This window comes from Lynx canadensis, chromosome C2 (assembly GCF_007474595.2).
Source record: "Lynx canadensis isolate LIC74 chromosome C2, mLynCan4.pri.v2, whole genome shotgun sequence".
NCBI classification, from domain to species: Eukaryota; Metazoa; Chordata; class Mammalia; order Carnivora; family Felidae; genus Lynx; species Lynx canadensis.
Window position 1 is genome coordinate 182,259 of NC_044311.2, and position 24,263 is coordinate 206,521.

General features: G+C 43.1%; 1 protein-coding gene across 1 annotated transcript; it reads left to right on the forward strand.

The window, feature by feature from the left end:
• Positions 1-5,762: 5,762 nt before the first annotated feature.
• ZNF852 (zinc finger protein 852) lies at positions 5,763-16,906 on the forward strand. Its single transcript, XM_030329745.2, has 4 exons — positions 5,763-5,993; positions 12,114-12,205; positions 12,495-12,621; positions 14,690-16,906. The coding sequence occupies exons 2-4, from the start codon at positions 12,191-12,193 to the stop codon at positions 16,129-16,131; spliced, it is 1,584 nt and encodes a 527-aa protein (XP_030185605.1). The 5' UTR covers positions 5,763-5,993; positions 12,114-12,190; the 3' UTR covers positions 16,132-16,906.
• The last annotated feature ends 7,357 nt before the right edge of the window (positions 16,907-24,263 follow it).

Consider the following 24,263-nt stretch of genomic DNA (forward strand, 5'->3'; position numbering starts at 1 on the left):
TTCCTCTTTTCTGGGTCCCACAGTGTATAGTATGAAATGTTATTAAATGTATCAATTCATGTAAATACCACCATGATCAGTATATAAAACTTCCATTACCATAAAGAAACTCTTTTAGGCTACCCCCCATCCCCTTCATTACCCTTATATCCATTTTCTCTTCAGTGAGACCTGGACCTGAATTGCCAGCCCTTTATCAACCCCTCATTCCTTTTGACATGTCAGTGGTAATTCTTCCACAAATCCATATGGAGAGAGAAATCCACTTGGCTCAGGGGGCTTATTTCCTCCCCTCATAGAGAAACGGTTCAGCAGGTCTGAATCAACTTAGCAAAGAACAGGCTGACACTAGCCTTGGGATGTAAGGCTCTGTTTCTAACAAAAGCCATACTCTACCAGGATGCTCCCATTCACATGGTCATCTCCCTGGTCTCTATTCATACGTAGCACATTGTGGTGGCAGGGTACCTCTCTGGGAACCTTTCCCATGACAGGTGAACTCATGGTATTTCTCTGCTTAAGCCCTGCTCTGTGGGGAATGATAGGAATATTTGTGTAAGCTCCACAGGATATTTGTGTAAGCTCCATTCCCCTGGGTGTTTGTGCCCCATTCCCCTATTTCTGAACCCTATTTTACATTTATACCATGGAGCCCTAATGGTGTGGGTGTCCATGCCACCAATATAATGCCACTAGGGGATGGTTCCCCGCGTGGCCCCCCACCCCCACCCCCCACTTGTATGTCCCCACATTGGAACAGAGTAGAGCCTGGAGCTGGGCACTGCAGGTGGCTGGCATTCAGCAGTGACAGAGGCCAAATGGCCCAACGTGCCTCTTGAGAATATCTCTGTTTTGTAGAAGAACAAGAACAGACTCAGTTTTCCTTGCTTCAGATCTTTGCCTGCTTTCTTTTTTCTCTCTCTTTTTTTCTCTCATTTTTCTTTTCCATCCTCTCCTCCCCTGAACCTAAAAACATTAACAGATAAGCTACAAGACTTACAAAGAAAGCTCTCCAAAATAACTGTTCTGACAGTTGCCAAAATGAGATTGCACCAAAGATCCTGAGAAAGAACATGAAAAGCCAAATACATGCTACTATTCCATCCACAAGTTTTATAGCAGTTACAGAGAAAACTGTAGCCAGGAACACACATGTACCGCTTCTTCTCCTTGTCTATAAAAACTCCAATATTTCTTTGGTTTAGGGAGTTACCTACTTTTGAGTTGCTCCCAGATGCCCATCAGCTAATTAAAGCCTTCAACCTCTGTTTGATTAACTTTACCTATTTTGCCTCCTTGGGAAGTTTTTCTGTCCACCATTTCTTTGAGAACAGGAAATGCAACATAATTGCCTGCATCTGCAATAACCTGCAAATGGATAGTAAGAGGACAGGACTCTGCAGCTGAAACAGGCAGAAATAGGAAGCTACTGGAAGCTGTGGGCAAGTGACACCAATGTAGTAAGCCCGAGGTTTTTCAGAAAGCAAGAGAAGAAAACCAGTACTGAGTTAAGCAGAGACTGATCAAGTGTAATTTCAAAGTACAAGTTAAATTTGTACCATTTTAATCTTCCTTTAAACATATCTTTAACAAATATGAAAAAAAAGTAGCTATTGGTATGAAAATGCAAGGCACTTCTATAACTAAATTGTGTTTTTCTAACTCTTCTGTTCTCCTGCCCAAGAAAGGTAATCTGTAAAGGTGTCATTCATGAACAGCTCCTGGATTTGTAATAGCTTCTGTGAAGCCATGGTTATTTTCTTTTGTGGCTATGTTGAATTTTGCTTGAGACCTGTGATCCTAGTAAACAGTGATGGTTAAGAAATCCCCTTACTCTTTTGTCTTCAAGAAAACAGCTTACTGCAAAGAACCACACTTCCCCATATGGTTTAGATAAGATTTGCAGGTGCCCTCCTTTTTCATCTACAACAAAACCAGACACAGCCTGTCTAAATGTCCATTCTGTACCCCATTAGCTGTACTGCTTGTCCTAGTGATCAACTGGAACAAAATGCTTGTTAGCCAAATTTTAGTCAGGCTTCTCTCTTCCCTATACACCTTCCCTGAACTCTGCTTGCCCCCAAAGTAGAGCAAGCACAAAAATGTGGAACATGTCCCCTTTTCAGCTTCTCCTGGGAATCGGCTGACCACAAGAAGATACTTGCCTGTTTTCTGTTTGATTTTGAGACATTTGTGGGCCTTATGGTCACATTCTCCCTGTGGCAATAGTCCCCCTTCTGAGTTCTTTTGAATAAGAGTCTCTCCTTACGAAGTCTAGATTTGTTTTTCTCTGGCAGTTTCCTACCATGTTGGCCATCTTTCAGTGTGCAGACATACCAAACTCATGGCCACCTTAGGGCCTTTGCATGCTGCTCCCTCAGCTGGATATCTCTTCCCATCATCACTGGCCCTGTAGGGCAGGAAAACTACAGTCACTAAATCCAGCCCACACTCCAGGGGAGGGGAATTAAGTTCTACCTCTTGAAGGGAGGAGTAGCAAAAAGTTGTGGACATACTTGAGAAATACAACACTGTGTTGTTCCTCCATGGGCTGTAAAGACAGCAGCAGCCCCATTGCTCCATCCATACCACCATTCCACCCTTGCCTCTTTTGAAGATCTTGATGTCAGCCTTTAGCACCCACTACTCCTCATGTCAGGAATTACACCCATATATTTATTTTGTTTATTTATTTATTTTGAGAGAGAGAGAATGTGCACAAGCAGGGGAGGGGCAGAGAGAGAGGGAGACAGAATCCTAAGCAAGCTCTGTGCCATCAGCTCAGAGCTCAATGCAGGGCTTGAACTCACAAACTATGAGATCATGACCTGAGCTGAGATCCAGAGTTGGGTGCTTAACCAACTGCACCACCCAGGCACCCCACACCCATGTTCTTCCACTCATGAAATGTGCATCTTGGCCATGGCTAAGTCTGAAAGCCCTTAGGGATTATAACACTTCTTCCAGAACCCAAACCAACCTCAGATGGGTTATCCCAGACCTCATCACTGACCTATGTCCCTCGTATGGTGACAGCAGGTAGCATTGACACTCTTCATATGAGTCCCCTGTCCCCATCAGTTATGGCCCACCTGTTCATCATGGAGATGTTCTGCCTCTATGACTTACCTCCCCAGCCAGTTGATTTCTGACTACTGTCTGCAGTCTATCTCCCGATTTGGGAAAAAAAGAGTTGAGGCCTTTTGACTATGTATTTACCCATTCTCTGCCCACTTTCCACTGATCAATGACCACATTGTACACTCTTGTGTATGAAGTATCAACTGTATATTTGAGAACATCTTCCTAATAAGTCCTCTGGTCTTCTCATCTTGCCTCGTGCAAGTTTGCATCCAACTTCTTATATTCCAACATGCTCAACAGAACGATTATGGCTACTACATAATCCTGCTCTATATACTCTTAGCCCTGCAAACACCCTGGCAGCCAGGCCACATGAGAGAATCTATACCTTCTGCTGGTCCAGAAAGTAAGATAACCAGAACCGGGTCATGTAGGAGGCCATGAGCATGAAACACATCCAGCTATCCTAGCATGCACTGCTACATCTCCCACCCGTGCAGAGAACATTGTTAAGAATGGAAGAGGTCCTTAACACCATGGCACTCTGAAACCAGCTGGCCATACCTTGTGAATCCACCTCATCTTTCATTGCTCGATAATCATGCCAACACTGAATCATACATATGATCTAGATGAAAGGATTAATTAGGGGATGGGGAGAGGAGCTGAAGGAGGTCTCTTCTACCTGGTCTCATTCTACCAGTTGCAGGGATGGAGGGATTTTTGGCCCCTTCAATGACTCCCAGTCCACAGACAGAACTGAAAGGGCTACTTAGGTCTCTATTCCCCTCAGGGGTGTGTGAGAGGCTGGACCCGGTGCTAGGCTGAGACCGGGTCGAGCAATGGCTCCCTGTTGACTCAGCCAACCCGGTGGTCCCCCCTCCCATTCCCCCACTTACAAAGGCATACGAAAGCCTTGTCAAGGCTGAGAAATCTAATTCCTGAAGCCTGTGGTCTGTGGGTGTTGGCAGTAATGTTACCCCCCTTTTTCTACCCCAGGTCAAATGGAAACAAACATGGGAACTGTGTTTTGCTAGCAATCTATCAACAAAGTCTTGTTGTGACCCATTTAGAAAGTTCACAAGGGACACAGAACTAAATGTTTTGGCTGGCAGCGATCATGTGAAACCTGTTTATTCTTAGAATGACCTGATCCATAAGAGTCTTGATATAAAAGATTGTGTACAGCAACAATAAAGCTGTCACTTGGGCCATCAGCCCAGGGGACCCTCCTGTTCCCAAACTGGCTTCTCTTCTCTTTTTTTTTTCTTACATTCCCCTACCCTCAGGACCCTGATCTCGGTGTTTGTTGCGCCGGTTGCAACAGGGGTGATATTTAGAATATTAACAATTTGTACCAGCCTGAGTGGATGAAAGTAAGTCTGAAGGACCCTTGATGGCATTAACCCTTTAGTTGTTGGATCACGTAAATGATTCAGGAGGACCGCAGTTGGGTGAGGGAGGGTCAGGGTAGCTATTTACCAATTGGTATATGGATTCTTAAGAAAAAGGTAAGATAAAAATGATAAAAACCATAATTGCTATAACTGTCACTGAACTCAAATTTTGCTGTGCACCCAATCAATACCTAGTAAGACAATGTTTGAGACATCAGTTTTGAAGCAAAGAAAACTATTATCAGAAGGGCAACCCGATGAGAAGGCAGAGGATCATTCCCAAAGCTGCCTCACCCTGTTGAGCCTAGGGATAGCTTACATATGTTTGGGGAAGGAGGTGAATACATGAGAGGAGGGTGAGGGGTTCCTTGAAGCCTTGAGCGGGGATGCCTTGAAATAATCTGGAGGTATGTGTTCTTCTGAACAATGAGGTGACATATGTGACCTGGTATGTCAGGTATGTCAGAATAAATCAGTAGGTAAACAAGGAGTAGAAGTGAAAAGGGCAAAGTTAATGACTGTGCAGGAGGTTAAGAGGTAATTAGGTGGAGAACCAAACGAAACATGGAGCTAAATTAATAATGCAATGATATAACTATAGTTCTGCTTATGCTTTCAAAGCAGGTCCAGGAACCAGATGCCCAGCTTCATAACCATATGTACAGATTAAACTTTATACTGTTTTGTGTCTGCTTCTCAAGCTATAATGCCACAAAATCTCTTCAGGTTATAGTCCAGGAACCAGTCAGTTCTGACTTTCTGGTGTAAGATTTGACCTCATCTTTGCTTGCTGTTGTTGATCTTTGAGAACACGCTTAACCTTCATATTTCGGATCATCCCTATTTCACTGGTAATGCCCTCTCTCAGACAAGGTCTTTAGTTTTCTTTGGAAACTTGCACTTCAGTCTTTATAACCCTCCTTACAACCGTGTCCACAACCTCCTTCCGCCTGCCTCTGGGATCCAAGCTCAGAACCATGCCACCCATATTCTTCCTATAAATGCAGATGGAACTAAAGAGATAGGATAGAGGGCTGCAGTGAAAAGACCAAACACACAAGCAGCAACCTCTTTGACCCCAACCATAGAAACTTCTTACTTGACACATCTCCAGAGGCAAGGGAAACAAAAGCAAACATGAACTATTGGGACCTCATCAAGATAAAAAGCTTCTGCACAATGAAGCAAACAATCAGCAAAACTAAAAGGCAGACTGCAGAAATGGGAGAAGACATTTGCCAATGGCATAGCTGATAAAGAGAGTGGAGGGCAGGCGCTCACAGTGGAAGACAGGGTTGCTGAGGACAGGTCAGGCGGCTCACAGGCAGCTGAGCACCGCGCTGGCGCCAGGGAGAAGGCGAGACGTTGGCCCTCCCAGCTTCCTAGAGCGGCCGCCGAGACGCGGGGCGGCGGCGCGCGTGCGCGACCTGGGCCGACGGAGAGCTGGTCTCTGGGCCACGGGTTGTGGGCGGGTGGTGTGGCTGGAGGACTGGCTGTCGGGGACCTGGGGAGGTGAGCCGCCGGGCGGGGCACGGGGGCGGCGGAGGCGGGGGGGGGGGCGACCGGCAGTGAGGGTGCACGGCTCGCGAGGGCGGCGGGGACGCTCGGCCCCTCCCGGGGTGAGAGTCAGGGGTCGGGGGTGCTGGCTGAGGCCCGGCCTGGAGGCGGCGCCCGGGGCGGGCGGTCTGGCTGGGCGGGGATCCGGTCCCCGCTGCGGTGAGGAGTGTAGCTGGAAGCGCTTTGCAGCCCGGGGCAGAGAGTTGGGAGTAATGGCTTCTGTGCTTTATCCTTTCTCCCAATTATGCAAACAAAGCGTACTCATTAGGGACAATTAGATGACGCGGGTGGGAGCCAGAAAAGTGAGAATAACCGCAGTCCACAAATAGTTTCGTCTGGATGCTTCCTGACATTTTAAAATTTGCTCACAATTGTGCACATTCATGCACGGGTGCGTGTGCCTTTCGAAATGGGATCGTACTGTGGCCTTTCAAAACTTAGTATTATTGGGATGCAAAAGTATTGTGCTAAAGTTTACATAATACTTACCATAGGGTACAATAAAATCGACCACTTTAACCATTTTCAAGTGTGGCAAAATTGAGCGGCATTAAGTACATTCATACCCTTGCGTTTTGAAAATGATGATACCTTCAACAGGCGGAATGCATTTATTCACATAGCGGTCAAAATTGGTGCTAGCGTTAGTTAGGACGCCACCGAGACATATTTCTGTGAGGATAATTAAAAGGAAACGTTTTCGTTGCAGTTTATTTTCCGTAGTTAGTACACACTACACAAAGCTGTAATGCTCACAAAGTGACGCTTGTGCAGGAAAATAGCAGAATCTTGTGTATTAGGGTGACTGCCTCTTTTCAAAATGAAAGTGTAGCATATAAAAGGGAGTTTTAATTTTTTCAATATACATTTTTAAAGATTTTATTTTTAACAAAAAGGGTTTTTTAAAGATAAGGTACAGCTCTTAAAACCACCGTACTGTCTCTGACTTGCATAGGCCTAAGAAGTCAGAGAATGGTCGGTCCCCTTCTGAGTTACAAGTGGTGGCCAGGAAAGAACACCACCCTGTTTCGAGCTGTATGTAGTGCAGAAGTGAAAACGCATTAGTATTAGTACATTATTTGCAAGGAAATGTCAGTGAGTGGTTTTAGTCATAATTTGATGAAGGGATTTTGGAGAACTTGCATCCGCTTACACGTGTGTGTATGTGTGTGTGTGTGTGTGTGTGTGTGTGTGTGTGTGTTGAGGGTCTGATGAATGGGGGTGCTCTTACCTGTCGTGTTGATGCTGAAGAAAGGCGGACAAATTTTGGTTCAAAATGTAGTCCTTACTGTAGGTCGAAATGATGGGAATGTTTTGAAGATAAACCCTCAGTATATACTTAGAAAGGAAACTGACAACAGCATCACAAATACTAAGTCTGCCACTTGAAGTTTTCTGAGGCTCCTCGTGTCCAGGAAGTATCAGTGCAAGGGCATTCTGTGATGTCGGAGAGTTGCTTGGGAGTAGAAATACGTAACGTATAGTAACCGTAACTTACCTTATTTGTCAGTCTTCAGGATTTTTGTATCAGAAACGCTCTGAAAGAACTCCCCAGGTGAATCATGAGACGCTGTACAAGATTGGATTTTTGAGCTTAAACTTCTGCCTGATCTTAAACCTCTTACCCTCCTTCCTTGTTTTATTACAGTGTGTCGGACCAGACATGCCTATCTAACATGCCATGTGTTTTCTTCATTTTCTGTCTTCCTGTAAGCTCTGCAAGGCGGTGGTGTTTTTTGTTTATTTGTTTTGGTTTCTTGTGGTGTTTTGTTTTTGGTATCCTTATTCGTTATGTAGTCCTTAGTGCCTGGGGCATAGCTGGTGCCCAGTAAATACTGTTAATAAAAGAATGACTCTAAATTGGAGATAAGAATAACAATATTTAATATCTTTGATTGCCACGGTTTTGTTTTTTTTTTTAAATCTAAGATAGAAATACATCAGAAAAAAGTGATAACAGTTCTTCCCTTCCGAGACCTTTTTCTTGAGGCGCCTGGGTGGCCTAAATGGTTAAGCGTCCAACTTTGGCTCAGGTCACGATCACAAGGTCCGTGAGTTCGAGCCCCGTGTCAGGCTCTGTGCTGACATCTCAGAGCCTGGAGCCTGCTTCCGATTCTGTGTCTCCCTCTCTCTCTCTGCCCCCCTCTCAAAAATAAGTATATATTTAAAAAAAACAAACAAACAAACCCTTTTTCTTTTGAATAGTTGTGGACTTAGAGAGGGTTGCAGAAACCGTACCGAGTTCCCTTATATTCTTTGGTCAGTTTGCCTAGAGTTAATATCTTGCATAACCATAGTACAAGTCCTCAAACTTCAGAAGTTTACAGTGTACAATGCTATTCATTAAACTGCTGACTTTAATTACAGAGTCCAGCAGTTTCTCACTAGTGACCTTTTTCTGTTCCAGGATCCGATCTAGAATCCCTCATTCCACCATTCCGTGTAGTTGCCCTGTCTTCTTGTTTTCCTTCAATATGTGACAGTCTCTCCATCTTTCCTTGTTTTTCATGACGTTGACACTTTTCAAGTATGTTGTATGGGTATTTTTAGAAAGACTCTCACTTTGGTTTTGTCAGATGTTTTTTCCTGCTTCAATTGAGGATGATGTTGCTATGTGTTATTACTGTCGATACTGATTTTGACCTAGTGGTGTCTTCCACGTGTCACCATTGTAAAGATACTGGCTTTCCCTTTGTAACTAGTGATTATTTGGGGGAAGATACTTTGAGACCTTGCATGGCAATATCCTGCTTTTCTTTACTGTTCACCCACTAATTAGCCTTCTTGGTGGATCTTATCACTATAATGGTCTAGTGGTGACTTTGATTTCTGTTATTCCTTCTCCAGATAATAATTGGAATATTTCCTGAGGAAGAGTTGTGCCTTCTTTCCCTTTGTTTTATTTCTTCAATTATTTGTATCTGTGTGATGTTGGATACATATCCTTTGGGCTATGATGCGGTGCTAATGGTACTTATTTCGTTGCTTAAATTATTCCAGCTTTGGCCCTTGGGGGCTCTTTGCAGTGGCTCCTGCTTCCCCTTAAAGTGTCCACATCCTTTTTGGTGTCTTTCCCTGACTTTCTGGCCCCATACATTAATTGTGTTTGTTGTATCTTCCCTTCCCCAGCCCCCGAGACCACCACTTCTCCAAAGATCCCTAGTTCCTTTCTCCATGTTCACGGTTTATTGGAGAATGATACTGAGAAACCAAGTTTTGGGCGCTAGGTTTGAGCTCACTTCTTAACTGATGTACGGGTTCAAGTATACTGTAACACTCTAGTTATGTACTGGAAGCAGTCTTTCTTGTTTCCTTATCAGCGTATAAAATAAAGCATATGTACCCTCACACTGGTAGGAAAAACACGGGAATAAGAGACTGCTAAATGAGGATTAAAAAAAATTGTTGTTAACATTTATTTATTCTTGAGAGAGAGAGACAGAGTGTGAACTGAGAAGGGGCAGAGGGAGAGAGAGGGAGACAAAGAATCTGAAGCAGGCTCCAGGCTCTGAGCTGTCAGCACAGAGCCCGACGCGGGGCTGAAACGCACGAACTGTGAGATCATGACCCGAGCCGAAGTCCGGCACTTAACCAACCGACTGAGCCACCCACGTGCCCCATAAAGGAGGATTTTAAAAGAAAACGAAATACGTCATGTATGAGCTGAAGAAGCAAAATGACAAAAAAGGAAACTGTCGCTGAAAAATGCCCAGATAATTGTTTGGGATTTCCCCTGTTTTTACAAAGCCATTTTCATTGCAGGATTGAGACTGGGCCTAAGGTATGAAGCTCTGGGAGAAGAGGCCCGATCAGCTCAGGTTGCCTCCTAGGCCTGGGATGGGTGAAGTTTTATTTCTGTTCTCAAAAGCTGGTTGGGACATGGAGAAACCCTGAGGCATTAGGAAACCTGAATTTAACTGGGCAGCTTCAGCTCACTGGCCCCCATGTCTTTACTGTGCCCTGGGTCTTTCCAGAGTCTGACAGGCCCTGGAGGTCTTTAGCTTTCTCCATGTTCATGGTTGCAGAGGCTAGGCCAACCCTTTCTCCCCGATTGAAGGCCTGGAACCCCTCGCCAGGTTCCTAGGCTTTCGCCCTCTTTTTCCTGTCAGTTAGTCTTCTCATCACCTGCGTCCAGGTACTTCGCTGGCCTCTTTGGACATTTCTGTAGCAGCTGCTTTAGAACAGGCCTGCTTGGAGGCTTATTTTTGGTGCTAATTGTGCTGTGGATCTCCATTTCCTGAGATAGGTCTTGCCATTTCTATTTCCTGCTGGGTGCCTTCCTTCAGAATATTTGTCTCTGGGCTCAAGTTCATTCTCTTTAGCCTCACTGCCAGATTTCTGGTCACTGTGAGCAGCTTTCTAGTCCTTTCCTACTTGGGTTTCTTGCTCTTCTCCAGTCTATTCTGCAGGTTTGTTGGGGAAAGTCTCTGCCCCTCTTCCTCTGACTTTCAGCTGCCTTCTGAGCAGTTGTTTCTGCTGCTGGGGCTCAGCACGGCTGGAGCCTGTCCCTCTTGCTCGGCTCAGCCTTCTTTTGTTGTTGCTGGTCTTCAGGTCTGTCTGTAGGCCTTCAGCCACTTACTTTTTCATTTCCCTCCTTTTCCTTTGCTTTTGTTTCTCCAGTACTTCTTCTTTTTCTCCACTGTTTTTCCACATCAAAGCTTCACTTCTCTGCCAGAACTTTAGCTGACTCCTCAGCCTGCATGATCCCTAATGTAGTTCTTGACTGGACTGACTCTTCATGCCCTGAAACAGGAGTGTAGTTTCTTTGTGTGTGTTAGCTGGATGGCAGCCTGCTTTCTGGCATGAGCTCTTTCCGTCTGGTTAGTCACTCTTTTTTCTCTGTCTTGACAGCATTGGCGGAGTCTGGGAGATAGCGAATAGGTATTGGTTTATAACCAAGTAGGAGATGGCTTCGGATTTCTTTAAATGTATTTAATGGTCTCAGGAGATGTAGGATGGTTTCAGTGGACGATTAACATCATTTGTGACTTGGTGCACTGAGTTATGGGACCCTTTACAAGAGGTACCAAGGCCTGCTCTCCGTATAATTTACATACATGTTCCATAGTAGGAGTCCAATTTTACTGTTTTTTGTATGAACATCTAGTTTTCCAGCATCATGTGTTGAAAAGTCTGTTCTTTCCCCTTTCAGTGCTCTAGTGACCTTTCTGAAAAATAAGTAATATTCGATGTATTGGTTAATTTCTGGACTCTTATTCTATTATAATCATCTATGTGTCTATCCCTATGCCAGCATTTCAGCATTCTGATGACTGCTTCTTTGTAATGTAAGTCTTGACATTGGAATTATGAGTCCTTCAACTAATTTTTTCCCAATTTTGGGGGGGGATATGCTAGAATTCCATGGTATTCCATATGAATTTTATTATCAAGTTTTCAGTTTCTAAAAGAGGCTCAATCAGAGACCATATTGACACTGCAGATTAATAGGGGGATATTTATTAGATGTGAGTTTAAGGAAAAGAGAGAGAGAATAAGAAATGTCTAGAATCATGGACAAACTTGGGAAGTAGAAAGGAAGATGGTCAGAATGTCCATTTTTGATTTTGCATATGAGGTGAGGACCCAAAGGAAACGTCCTGTAGGTGACTGGAAGCTTCTGATAGGAGTCTAGGAAAGAGCTAGGAACTGCGAAAGCAGCGTTAGAGCATTGATAGTCGGTGAGATCTCCGACAGAGCAAAAAGAGATGCTCTGAGGTCTGAGAGCCTCCAGTGTCCATAATGAGAAGGCAAGAGAAGGAAGTGAAACCAGAACGAGGGGCCAGAGATGTGAGAGGAAAAGCAGGCTGGGCTGATGCTAGGGAAGCCATGGGGAGAGAAAGCGGGCAGAAGTATAGCTTCCTTCAGAGAGGTTGAAGCGAGTGAGGGCTGGGAGGAATGGCCAGCTCTCAGTTTGACCAAGGACCCTCTGCACCCTCAGAAAAACGCCTGCCTGGAAGAGGGATGAGAGGCAGTGTGTGGAGCCGCCTGGGTTCTCTTGAATCCACTCACTGGGACACAGACCTTACTGGAGCCAAGGCAGGGCTGTCCTCATAGCTTTCTTTCCTCCGTCAGGTCAGTGTGCTTCCCAGGTGCCTGCCGTTTCCCAAGCTGGGAAGTCAGGAGACCAGGCAGCAGCAACTGTGCTTCGGATGGTCAGGCCCCAGGTGAGCTTGAGTCTGTCTTCCCTGAGTTCCCAAGTGTGTGGTGCAGGAACAGCTAGCACTCATCTCCGGGCCCTGGCCCATTCTGAAAGTGCTCCTGTGGTTTCCCAGCCTGATCGCACCCTCTGGAACTGGGTCCTGCCTGCTGAGTTCATGAACTCTGTTTCATCCCAGCTTCTCTCCCTCCAGCACCCCTCTGCCCACCAGGGCCCCACCCTGGGCTCTGGGTACCCTGATGTCTCTGCCCTTCAGGCCGGGAATATCCCTGAGCAATAGAAGCTTGTCGTTCCAGGGTTCTGCAGCGTACGAGTTCCTGTCTGTGGACTATACCGAGAGGAAGTGGAAAGGTCCGGCACTCAGTCAGAGAGCCGTGTACCGGAGCCTCATGCCGGAAAATTATCGCAGAGTGGCCTCATTGGGTAATGATTCTGTTCCCCAGTAACGTAGTCTGCATTCTATACGTTTTCTTTGCTATGTGCTTCTTTTTCAAGTCTTTATTGCAAAAAGCTGCAAACGTAAGACAAAGTACAGAGAACAGTGTAATGAACTGTCACGCACCCATCACTCAGCGTTCTAATTATAAGCAGTGTCTTTATTTCACTTTTAATTGAGCTAGGTGGTTTGGTTAGAATTTGTAGTTGTAAGGAGTAGGGAACCACTCATGTTATTGTAAGTCCTGAGCTGTGTTACTTCAGTAAGGCTGAAGGAATGGAAACCCTGATCAAACCTGCCAGCTAGACCATCCTTTGGGAAATGGGGCCCATGGAAACTGGGCCCTGACCCAGAGCAGCACAGGGTCCTCAGCAACAACAGCAAATAATTTTTATGCCAGGGAATGTGGTAGTTGCTCCCTGCTTACCTGTTTTCTCCTTCCACGGCTACCTATTTTCTTCACTCCGAACCTTTTGTCCTCTCATGGTATCTTCTTGATTAGACTTTCTGTTCCCTCATACTTTTTGCATGCCGTGGCTCCTAATGGCTTGGCTTCTCTCCTTGCCTCATTTCAGCTTCGAGCTCCTACTTGTTTTTATTGTCTTTACTTTGCCCCATTTCCAGTTGCAGATTTACTTAGAGAGGGACTCCAAGGGTGGTTCAGCCATTAAGTATCATCTCTATTTGGGCAGACTTTGCTCCTGGCCACAGCAGAGGCTGATGTGTAAGGTACAGAGAAGCTACCCTTGGGCCTGGTGCCCTGGTCAGTCGTGGTCTGAGATGTAATGAGACCAGTTGTCATGAGGCACAAAACATGGCTGCCTCAGCTTCCCCTTCAGGAACGACGGAGGTGGGACAGCTTCCTGGAGGGGGATGTTTTGGGGGCAGGTTCTCTGGATGGCAAGTCTAGGACAGTAGCCAAATCTGAAGAGGGTGGGTGGGCTTAGGAGCCAAGGAGCCCGATATCTATAACTTTCCATGTGCTAAAATGCCATGATGGGTTGTGGCCCTGCTTAAGATGTGATTAAAAGGAACCAACATTTTTGTGTTTAGCTGTGACTGATTGCCTGCTTCTTCCCATCTTTTCTAGATTCCAAAGGAAAGATTGAACTGTTCAGTTTCCTATGATTCCAGATGACCAAGATACCAAAGACATATTTTGAGTCATATTTCAAATTATCGATCCCTTTCTTAATTTTCGTAGGAATGCAGTACTGCCTTCTACCAGTTCAGTGCCCCAGGGACTAGAGGACCCCCACTTTTAGAGCTCTGCTGTCCCCTGCATGCTTTTCTGAACCCGTGGCTTCTCTGAATCTTGTCATTGTCCTCACACGTGAGAATCACTTTTTTTGGTCCGTTTTTTTCCGTATTGTGCTTGCCTACACTGTTTCTCATATTTGACTTGAGGTATTTGCCACTCCTCTCTCCCCGCAATATCTTTGCTGAGAACCGTGGAAGCAGACAATGGCATGGTTGGAAAGGATGTTAGAGTTCATCATTTTACTAAGTGACTTCTGTAAGATCACCCGTCTGTACAGTCTGTTCTCTTGCCCTCCAGTTGCTCTTTTTTTTTTTTTCCTTTTAAGTTTATTTATTTATTTTGAGAGGGAGAGAGAACGCAAGTTGGGGAGGGGCAGAGAGAGAGGGAGAGAGCATCCCAAGCAGTCTCTGCTCGGCATGGAGCCCAACACATGGCTCGATCCCACGACTGCAAGATCACGACCTGAACCGATGTCAAGAGTCAGATGCCTAACCGACTGAGCCACTCAGGTGCCCCTAATTGCTCTTTTGAATTGGGTAATTAATTGGAGCAATTAAGAGCTATCAGGACAGACCTCTGTCCACTCCCTTCCCCCCCATCGTCCTTCCCCTCTTCATCTTTCTGTCCATGAAGAAAAACTTGAGCTAGTTCCCACTTTTGTCCTGTTCTTACTGTGTCGCCTCTTAATGTGTCCCCTAATGTGAAGGTTTTTTCAGATACGTAGATCCTGATGATTCTGTTTCCTTAATAGGATGCAAAATGAATAAAAGTTGTTTTCTTCTCTCTTTTGGCAGCAAATGAGACTAGGATGGAGTGTCCAGATTTGCCTGCAAAGCAGGAAGTTTCTAAAGGACTGGGGTCATCTGATGGGACATCAGGAGGCCTCTGTGGGGTGGTTTCTGGGGAACCAGAGGCAGGAACTGCCTGTGAAGGTGCTTTAGAGAAGCTGGAAGGGCAACCGTCAGATGAGGAAGGGAGCAGACTGGAAAGTGATTTCTTCAAACTAACACACAAGGATAAAGGTAAATCCACAAAAGATGGATGTGATGAATATAAGGATCCAAATCTGTCCTCTAGTGCTACAGAACATCAGAGAGTTCTCAAGGGACAGAAATTTTACCAGTGTGATGAATGTGGTAAAGCTTTTAATTGGAGTTCACATCTCATTGGGCACCAGAGAATCCATACTGGAGAGAAACCCTATGAGTGTAATGAGTGTGGGAAGACTTTCAGGCAGACCTCTCAGCTCATAGTTCATCTCAGAACCCATACAGGGGAAAAACCCTATGAGTGCAGTGAGTGTGGAAAGACTTACCGACACAGCTCCCATCTTATTCAACACCAGAGACTCCATAATGGCGAGAAACCATATAAATGCAATGATTGTGGAAAAGCTTTCAACGAGAGTTCCAAGCTCTTTGACCATCAAAGAACCCATACTGGAGAGAAACCTTATGAATGCACTGAGTGTGGGGCTGCCTTTAGTCGGAGTAAAAATCTTGTTCGACATCAGGTACTTCACACTGGTAAGAAACCTCACAAGTGTAGTGAATGTGGGAAAGCTTTCTGTTCTAATAGAAATCTTACTGATCATCAGAGAATCCATACTGGCGAAAAGCCTTATGAGTGTAATGAATGTGGCAAGGCCTTCAGTCGGAGTAAATGTCTTATTCGACATCAGAGTCTCCACAGTGGGGAAAAACCGTACAAATGCAGTGAGTGTGGGAAAGCCTTTAGTCAGATCTCTCAACTTGTTGATCATGAGCGAATTCATACTGGAGAAAAACCTTTTGAATGTAATGAATGTGGTAAGGCATTTAGTCTCAGTAAATGTCTTATTCGACATCAGAGACTTCACACAGGTGAAAAGCCCTATAAATGCAACGAGTGTGGAAAATCCTTCAATCAGAACTCATACCTCATTATACACCAGAGAATTCACACTGGTGAGAAGCCTTATGAATGTAATGAGTGTGGAAAGGTCTTTAGTCATAATTCTAGCCTTATGGTTCATCAAAGAACCCATACTGGGGAGAAACCCTATAAATGCAATGATTGTGGGAAAGCTTTTAGTGACAGCTCACAGCTCACTGTGCATCAGAGAGTTCACACTGGAGAGAAGCCCTACGAGTGTATTGAGTGTGGGAAAGCCTTTAGTCAGCGTTCCACTTTCAATCACCACCAGCGAACTCACACTGGAGAGAAGCACTCAGTTCTGGCTCGCTCAGTTAGTTAAGACATTCTCCAAAACAAAGCCAGAAACTTGAGTTAAATTCATTGTTTTTGTAAGAAGGATGCTCACCCTGATCTCTTGGTATCACTGATGAACAGCCATTCCCTACATTCTGCTGGGTCATAAAGTTGGGAGAGTCACAGTGCCATCATTCCCCACTATCAGGGAAGTAAGAATGACAGATTTCAGGTAGTTGTAGGTTTCCTTCCTTCTCTCTGTCTTCAAAAATATAGCTCTGGTTTTTGAATCCCATAGTCAGATTGTGTGCTTGTCAAAGACAGTGATTACATGCTTCTTTTCTATTGCAGCTAATTCATTTCACATTTACATAAAGTTACTCTCCAGTGCTCTGATACTTACCTGTCTTGGGCATGGCCTTTTCAAAAGTTCTGTTGTGATCTAGATCCTCATCACTTGTATTCCCTACCTAGAAAGGCTCTTCTTATTTGTTAATGTTGGCCTCTCAGACCCTTTAAGATCCAGCTCATCTCAGAAAGACTTTCTTCTTGAAATGCTTTTCCTTCCTCCTAAACTTCTGTTGATTTGACCTCATGCTTCAACTTACTTTGTGCTGTAATTTGCAATTGTTATTAAATTGTCTTGACAACTATTCTCAATGCATATGTGTATAGTTTCATACCAATTTAATGTAGGCTGTTTGAGGTTGGGTATGAGATCTTTGTCTTTTAGCACATAGACAATTCTCATATACTAGTTGTTTAATAAATAAGTTTTAAAAATTCATCTCTCCAGCCTTTTTTAACTGAGCATGAACTCCCCTTCCACCACTGGACCAAAGACTTAAAGATGAATATCATAGGATACCACATACAAAAGCCTCATTCATATTTTCTGAGTATACCTCTGGAAGTCTTCCTGCTATTACCTCAGCCTCAAAGAGCTATTGATTTGTGCTAGAGCATCCCTCTGTGTGTGCTTGTGTATACGTGTTGTCCAGGTGTTGGAGTCAGCACTCATGTTCCCCTGATAACATACTTTTCCCTGTTTTCTGTGATTGGAATTCACAGTGACTCTGATATCCCTATCAGGTAGTTCTCTCTACCTGCAACTGCCATCTAATTTCAAGGTGAGAGGAGTACACTTAACTATTGTAATTATCTTCTGGGTCATCCTTAATTCCCTATAAGGATAAGAAACAGTAAGTCTTTTTAGAGTCCTACAGTCATATATGAGACATTAGCTTGAACACCTTCTCCCAGTCTCACAGGAAGGCCCCAGTGCTGGGGACCTGTTGCCTCTGGTGTCCAACCCTTTCCTCTTAGGGCAGTAGGATTAATAATGTGGTATAGGAGGAGGAGGTTAGAAGGGCAATATTAGATAGGTAGCCTGGAGGGGAGAGATTTTTGTGAGCTGTGATTTCTGTCAGACAATGGAGAAGAAAGGAAAGAGAATTGAGTCTCACGAAAATACAAAATACATGTCATTTGGGGGGAGGCATCTCAGAAAAAAGTCAAAAGAATATTTATTGGAGAGGTCTATAAAAACTGCTGAACCAAAGACACAATTAGAAATTTCCCATCTGTAACTTTTAAATTAGATTTTTGTTTTAAGATGTCTTTGTGGTGTTTATTTCCATTTTCCTTTATAAAATCTGCAGATGGGACTTTCTTAAAAGTGTTTTATCTTAGGAGTGCCCAGATGCTGGGAAGGAACCTGACTCTGTAATAGCACATGGGCCCATCCTTCCTCTGTGATTTGCACATTACTGGTCATGTCTTCACTGAAAAACCCTGCCTATTGGATGCTGTAACTGTTGTGTGCTCATCTTGTTATCATCCTGAGTCTCTCTGGAGGGGGAAATCCAGCACTATTCATATTACTCCCCACTACCAATCTGGTATAGGTGTTCAGTAGGAATGAATGTCCTTACCTCCTGGAAAAGTACTCAGGCTCTTGCATGGAGGAAGATGGGCTATATATGAAAGCCATACCTCAATTTCTTTTGGTATTGCTAGTATTAAAAAAATTACTGAGTTTTAAAAATGTTATTTGGATCCAATTGCTTTGCTAAATTATTTTTAGTTTTAATAGTTTTTTTGTTTCATTTCTTAGCTTTTGTAAGTATACAATAAATAATGGTTAGTGTTCTCTTAATTTCCAATCTGTATGTCACTTAAGTTGTGTGTTAGCAAAAATTTTAAAAATAAAAAGTTTTTTCATGTTTATTTATTTTTGAGAGAGAAAGAGAGACAGAGTGTGAGCAGGGGAGAGGCAGAGCAAGAGGAAGACACAGAATCTGAAGCAGGCTCCAGGCTCCAAGCTGTGAGTACAGAGCCTGACGTGAGGCCTGAACTCCTGAATTGCAACATCATGACCTGAGATGAAGTTGGATGCTTAACCTACTGAGCCACCCAGGTGCCCCCTGCCCCCAAATTTTTGAATAGTGGTCAACGGACATTCCATGTCTTGTTTGTAACTTTCAGGGGAAATGTTTTGGCATTTTGAAATTGCATACAGTGTTCACTCTTGTTGGTTGCTGCTAAATATTCTTGTGTTTAGGAAGTTTTTTCCCATTGTTTTTAGAAGAAGTAATACGGTATAGTGGCTAAGAGCACAGACTTTGTACCTTGCACCCTGTTCAAGTCTTGGCTCCACCAGTTTCTTAGGTGGTGGCCCTGGGCAAGTTACTTAGCTTCTTTGTATCTCAGTTCTTTGATCTGTAAAAGGGAGCTGCCTCATAAGGTTGTGAGGACAAAATTAGTTCATAAGTGTAAGACACTTAAAATGGTACTTGACACTATAATAATGGTACCCACTGTAATAATTACAATACTTAGAGTTTTTATTAGGTTGGTTGGTAAGTTTTCTATTTTTCAGGTTTTTTTTTTTTTTTGCATTCTAAAAATCACATTTATTGAGTCATAAAATAGGTGTACAAACTACATCTATTTAAAGTATACCATTGAGTGAGTTTTGATAGGAAACTCCATGCAGGAATTCATCTCCACAATTGAAATACAGAACATTTGCATCGTCCCCAAAAGAGACCTCCTATAGCCCATTCCTATTCTGGCTAAAGCCCCAGGTAACTACTGATCTGCTTTTTGTTACTGTAGATTTGTTTACCTTTTTAGAATTTTATAAAAATGGGTATATCTCTACTAATGAAAGCCAGGGAAGGTGCTTGGCATGTTCCAGGGTTCCCCACCTCAGCTCCTCTGTGAAGGTCTGGGGGAATGGGTATGACTAGGGCCACCAGAACATTGTAGGCTGTTGGAATTCTTGAGAGGAGTTTGTTAAGAGGGTCTGGGTAGTACTGGTGCCTTAAGGTGGAAAGAATTAGCAAATTGAAGTAAATCTAGGAAGATAGGATATCTAGTAATGATAACTGAATCATATCTATCTGCCTACATAATTTCTGAAACATAAACAGGCAAAGACATAATTGGGCCATCATCATATGATATTGATAACAGTAATTAGGGAGCTTGGGAAGATGGCAGAGTAGGAAGACCCTGAACTCACCACGTCCCGCATTCTGAGCTAGATACCATCCACATCCAAGTCAGTAAACCAGAGAGTGATCCATAGACTGTCAGAACAAACTCCACAAGTAAATATAGAGAAGTTGCATCTGAAAGGTTAGAATGGTCAGAAAGGCAGAAAGAGGATGCCTGCAGGAGGGAGGGAGCTGCACACACAAAAAGGATGAGGAACTGGCCCTTTAACCAGGGAACTCACATGGGGAAGACATCCCCATAGCATTTGGCTTTAAAAATTAGATGGGCTGAATTCTGTGAGTTTTTAAAACCAGTGAGTCTGGGAACGTGGAGCTTTGGAGGTCAGCTGATGAAGCACTAGGCGAGCCAGGAGGGCAAGTGATAGCTGGGTTGCTGCCCTTAGTGGCCTGCATGGAAAGGGACATAAAAACGGCAGTTTGTGCAACACCATGAGCAAACAGGAGACGAATCTGTTCATACTGATTTTGGAATCTGTTGGGGGACCTTGAAAACAGAGTTTTCAAGTTGGAAAACAGAGTTGGCAGTCCCATTTTCTTCCCATACCCCCCAGTAGAAGCACAGAAATACGTGGGGGAGGCAGAGTAGCATAGCCACTTGCTACCTAACCTGTTAGCAGTGCACTAGGCCCCGGGAAAGTTTTGTTAAAGCTGTGTGGGTGCCCAGCTGCTAGGTACACAGCTGCCACCACACGTCACACATACCTGCCATGCTTTGCCCAGCTGTGTGCCCCCAGCCACCCTCATGTGTCTCACCCAGCTGCACGCTGGCCACAATTGTGTGCTGTGCCTGTGTGACTGGCCATGTGCCCCCAGGCCAGGCACCACCAGACACCATTTTACACCACACCCAGTTGCATACCCCTGCTGCAGTTGCCTACTTTGCTCAGCCACCAGGTACACAGTTCTAGCCTAGCCCAGACACTGTGCCAGGCCCAGCTGCCACATCACACCCAGCTGTGCATCCCCAGCCACAGCAGTGCTTCAGGGGATCCTGCATAGGACTAGTGGCCTACCGCAAATTTTGCTAACACCATTGCCCCCTCCCAAGGTTCCCAGCAGGCACACCTCCCACCCCCACTGAGTTCACCTGCCTGAGTACCATTAATCCCACAGCAAGCACACCCCACAACAGGCAGAGAGTGCAGACAACTGCACTGAAAGGAAAAGTGATTTAGACACAGCAGCAGAGCATAAGCAACACACATAGGATATTCTCCTGAAGTGCCAGGTTCTGGTGAACAGGGGAGACTGCACTCCAGGGCACTCTGGGAACTCTTTTTCATAAGGTCACTACTCTCAAGAACAGAAGATACAGTTGACTTAACACAGAGAAACACACAGAGCGGCAGACAAATTGAGGAGACAGAGAAATTTATGTCAAATGAAAGAACAGGACAAGGCCAAAACCAGAGATCCAGGCAAAACAGATATAAATAACATGTCTAATAGAAAATTTTAAAAAGTGATTGTAAGGATACTCATTGGACTTGAGAAAAGAGTGGAAGACATGAGTGAGACCATTAAGATAGGAATAAGGAATAACAGTAGAGATAAGGGCATAATAAGTGAAATGAGAAACACACTTGATAGAATGAACAACAGGATGAAAGAAGCAGAGGAACAAATTAGTGATCTGGACAACAGAGTAATGGACAGGAATCATGCTGAACAAAAGAGAGAAAAGAATTATGCAAAACAAGAATAGAGAACTCTGACTCCATCAAGTGCAATAACATTCAGATTATAGGAATCCCAGAAGAACAAAGTGTCACAGAAAGCTTATTTGAAGAAATGATAGCTGAAAAATTCCCTAATCTGGGGAAGAAAACAGATATCCAGACCAGGACACACAAAGAATGCCTAACAGAATCAACAAAAGAAGACTAAAACATGTTATAATTAACTTTACAAAATACAGTAATACAGAAAAAAAAAGATAAAAGCAGCAAGACAACAGAAGGGAAAACCCATAAGGCTGACAGGAGATTTTTCAACAGAAATTCTGCAAGTCAGAAAGTGGCATGATATATTCAAAGTACTGAATGAGAAAAATCTGCAGCCAAGAATACTCTATCCAGTAAGTCATCATTCATAGTAGAAGGAGGGATAAAGAGTTTCCCAGACAAACAAAACTAAATGAATTTGTGACCACTAAACCAGCTTGCAAGAACTATTAAGAGAGACTCGTTGAATGGAAAGGAGAGACCAAATGTGACAGTATAGAGGTAAAAAACAAATGCAGTAAAAATGAATACTTCTGTAAAATATCAGTCAAGGAACTCATAAAGAAAAGGATATAAAATATAACAACATGTACTTACAATGTGGAGAGGAGAGGAGAAAATGGGTTCAAACTTAAACAATCATCAAGTAAATATAGATTATTAAATGCAGAAGAGATTATGTACAAACCTAATGGTAACGATATATGAAAAGCCACTAATATATATGCAGAGAATAAACAGAAAGAAGTTCAAATATATTACTGAATAAAATCAGCAAAACATGAAAGAGATAATCAGAGAAAATCTTCAGAAACAGAAAACAAGTAATAAAATGGCAAGATATACTTATCAATAATAAATTTGAATATAAATGGACAAAACATTACAATCAAAAGATGTGACAGAATGGATTAAAAAAAAAACACCTATCTATATGCTGCCTACAAGAGACTCATTTTATTTATTTAAATTTTAGTTAAGATACAGTGCAATATTGGTTTCAGGAGTAGAATTTAATGATTCATCACTTATATTCAACACCTAGTGCTCATCCCAACAAGTGCCCCCTTAATACCTATCACCTATCTAGTCCATTGCCCACTGACTTCCCTCCATCAACCCTCATTTTGTTCTCTCTCTTTTTTTTTTAATGGAGATTTCAGTTTCCTTATTTTTTAAAATTTTATTTATTTTGAGAGAGAGAATGAGGGGGGTGGAGGAGCAGAAAGAGAGGGGGACAGAGGATTCCAAGTGAGCTCTGTGCTGACAGCAGAGAGCCTGATGCAGGACTTGAACTCATGAACTGTGAGATCATGACCTGAGCCAAAGTCAGAAGCTTAATCAACTGAACCACCCAGGCACTCCTTGTTCTCTATCTTTAAGAGTTTCCTGGGGCACCTGGGTGGCTCAGTCAGTTAAGCGTCCGACTTTGTATATATGCCACATCTTTATCCACTCATCAGTGGATGGACATTTGGGCTCTCTCAGTAGTTTGGCTATTGGTGATAGTGCTGCTATAAACATTGGGGTGCATGTACTGCTTCAAATCCATATTGTATTCTTTGGGTAATAGTTTTGTTTCTTGTGTTGTGAATTTTAGCCATTCTGACAGGTATGAGGTGGTAACTCATGGTTTTGATTTGAATTTCCCTGATGATGAGTGATGTTGAGCTATCTGGATTTCTTCTTTGGAAAAGTGTCCATACATGTCTTCTGTTCATTTCTTAACTGGGTTGTTGGGTTTTTGGGTGTTGAGTTTGATAAGTTCTTTATAGATTTTGGATAATGGCCCTGTATCAAATATGTCACTTGCAGATGTCTTCTTGCATTCTGTAGACGGCCTTTTAATTTTGTTGATTTTTCTTTGCTGTGCAGAAGGTTTTTTTTTATCTTGATGAGGTGCCAATAGTTCATGTTTGCTTTTGTTTCTCTTGGCTTTGGTGATGTGTCTGATAAGAAATTGCTATGGATGAGCTCAAAGAGGTTGCTGCTTGTCCTTTCAAGGATTTTGATGGTTTTCTGTCTCACATTTAAGTCTTTCATCCATTTTGAATTTATTTTTATGTATGATGTAAGAAAGTGGTCCAGTTTCGTTCTTCCACATTTTGCCATCCAGTTTTCTCAACACCATTTGTTAAAGAGACTGTCTTTTTTTTCATTGGATATTCTTTCCAGTTTTGTTGATTAGTTGACCATATAGTTGCGGGTCTACGTCTGGGTTTTCTGTTCTGTTCCATTGATCTATGTGTCTGTTTTTGTGCCAATACTATACCGTCTTGATAACTACAACTTTGTAATATTGCTTGAAATCCAGAATTGTGATGCCTCCAGTTTTGTTTTTCTTTTTCAGGATTGCTTTGGCTATTCAGCTCTTTCAAGGTTCCATACAAATTTTAGAATCATTTTTTCTAGTTCTGCCAAAAATTCTGGTGGTATTTTCATAGAAATTGCATGAAATGTGTAGATTGCTTTTGGTAGCATAGGCGTTTTAACAATGTTTGCTCTTCCAGTACATGGGCATGAAATGCTTGTCCATTTATTTGTGTCCTCTTCAATTTCCTTCATATGTGTTCTATAGTTTTCAGAGTACAGACCTTTTACCTGATTATTTAGTTTATTCCTAGGTGCCTTATTGTTTTTGGTGCAATTGCAAATGGGATTGATTACTTAATTTCTTTTTCTGCTGCTTTGTTATTTGTGTATAGAAATGCAATGGATTTCTGTACATTGATTTTATATCCTACAACTTTGCTGAATTCATGTATTCTAGCAATTTTTTGGATACTACATAGAATATCATGTTATCTGCAAATAGTGAAAGTTTGATTTCTTCCTTGCTGATTTGTTTATTATTTGTTCCTTTATTTCTTTTTGTTGTCCAATTGCTGAGGCTAAGACTTCCAGTAGTATGTTAAATAACAGTGGTGAGA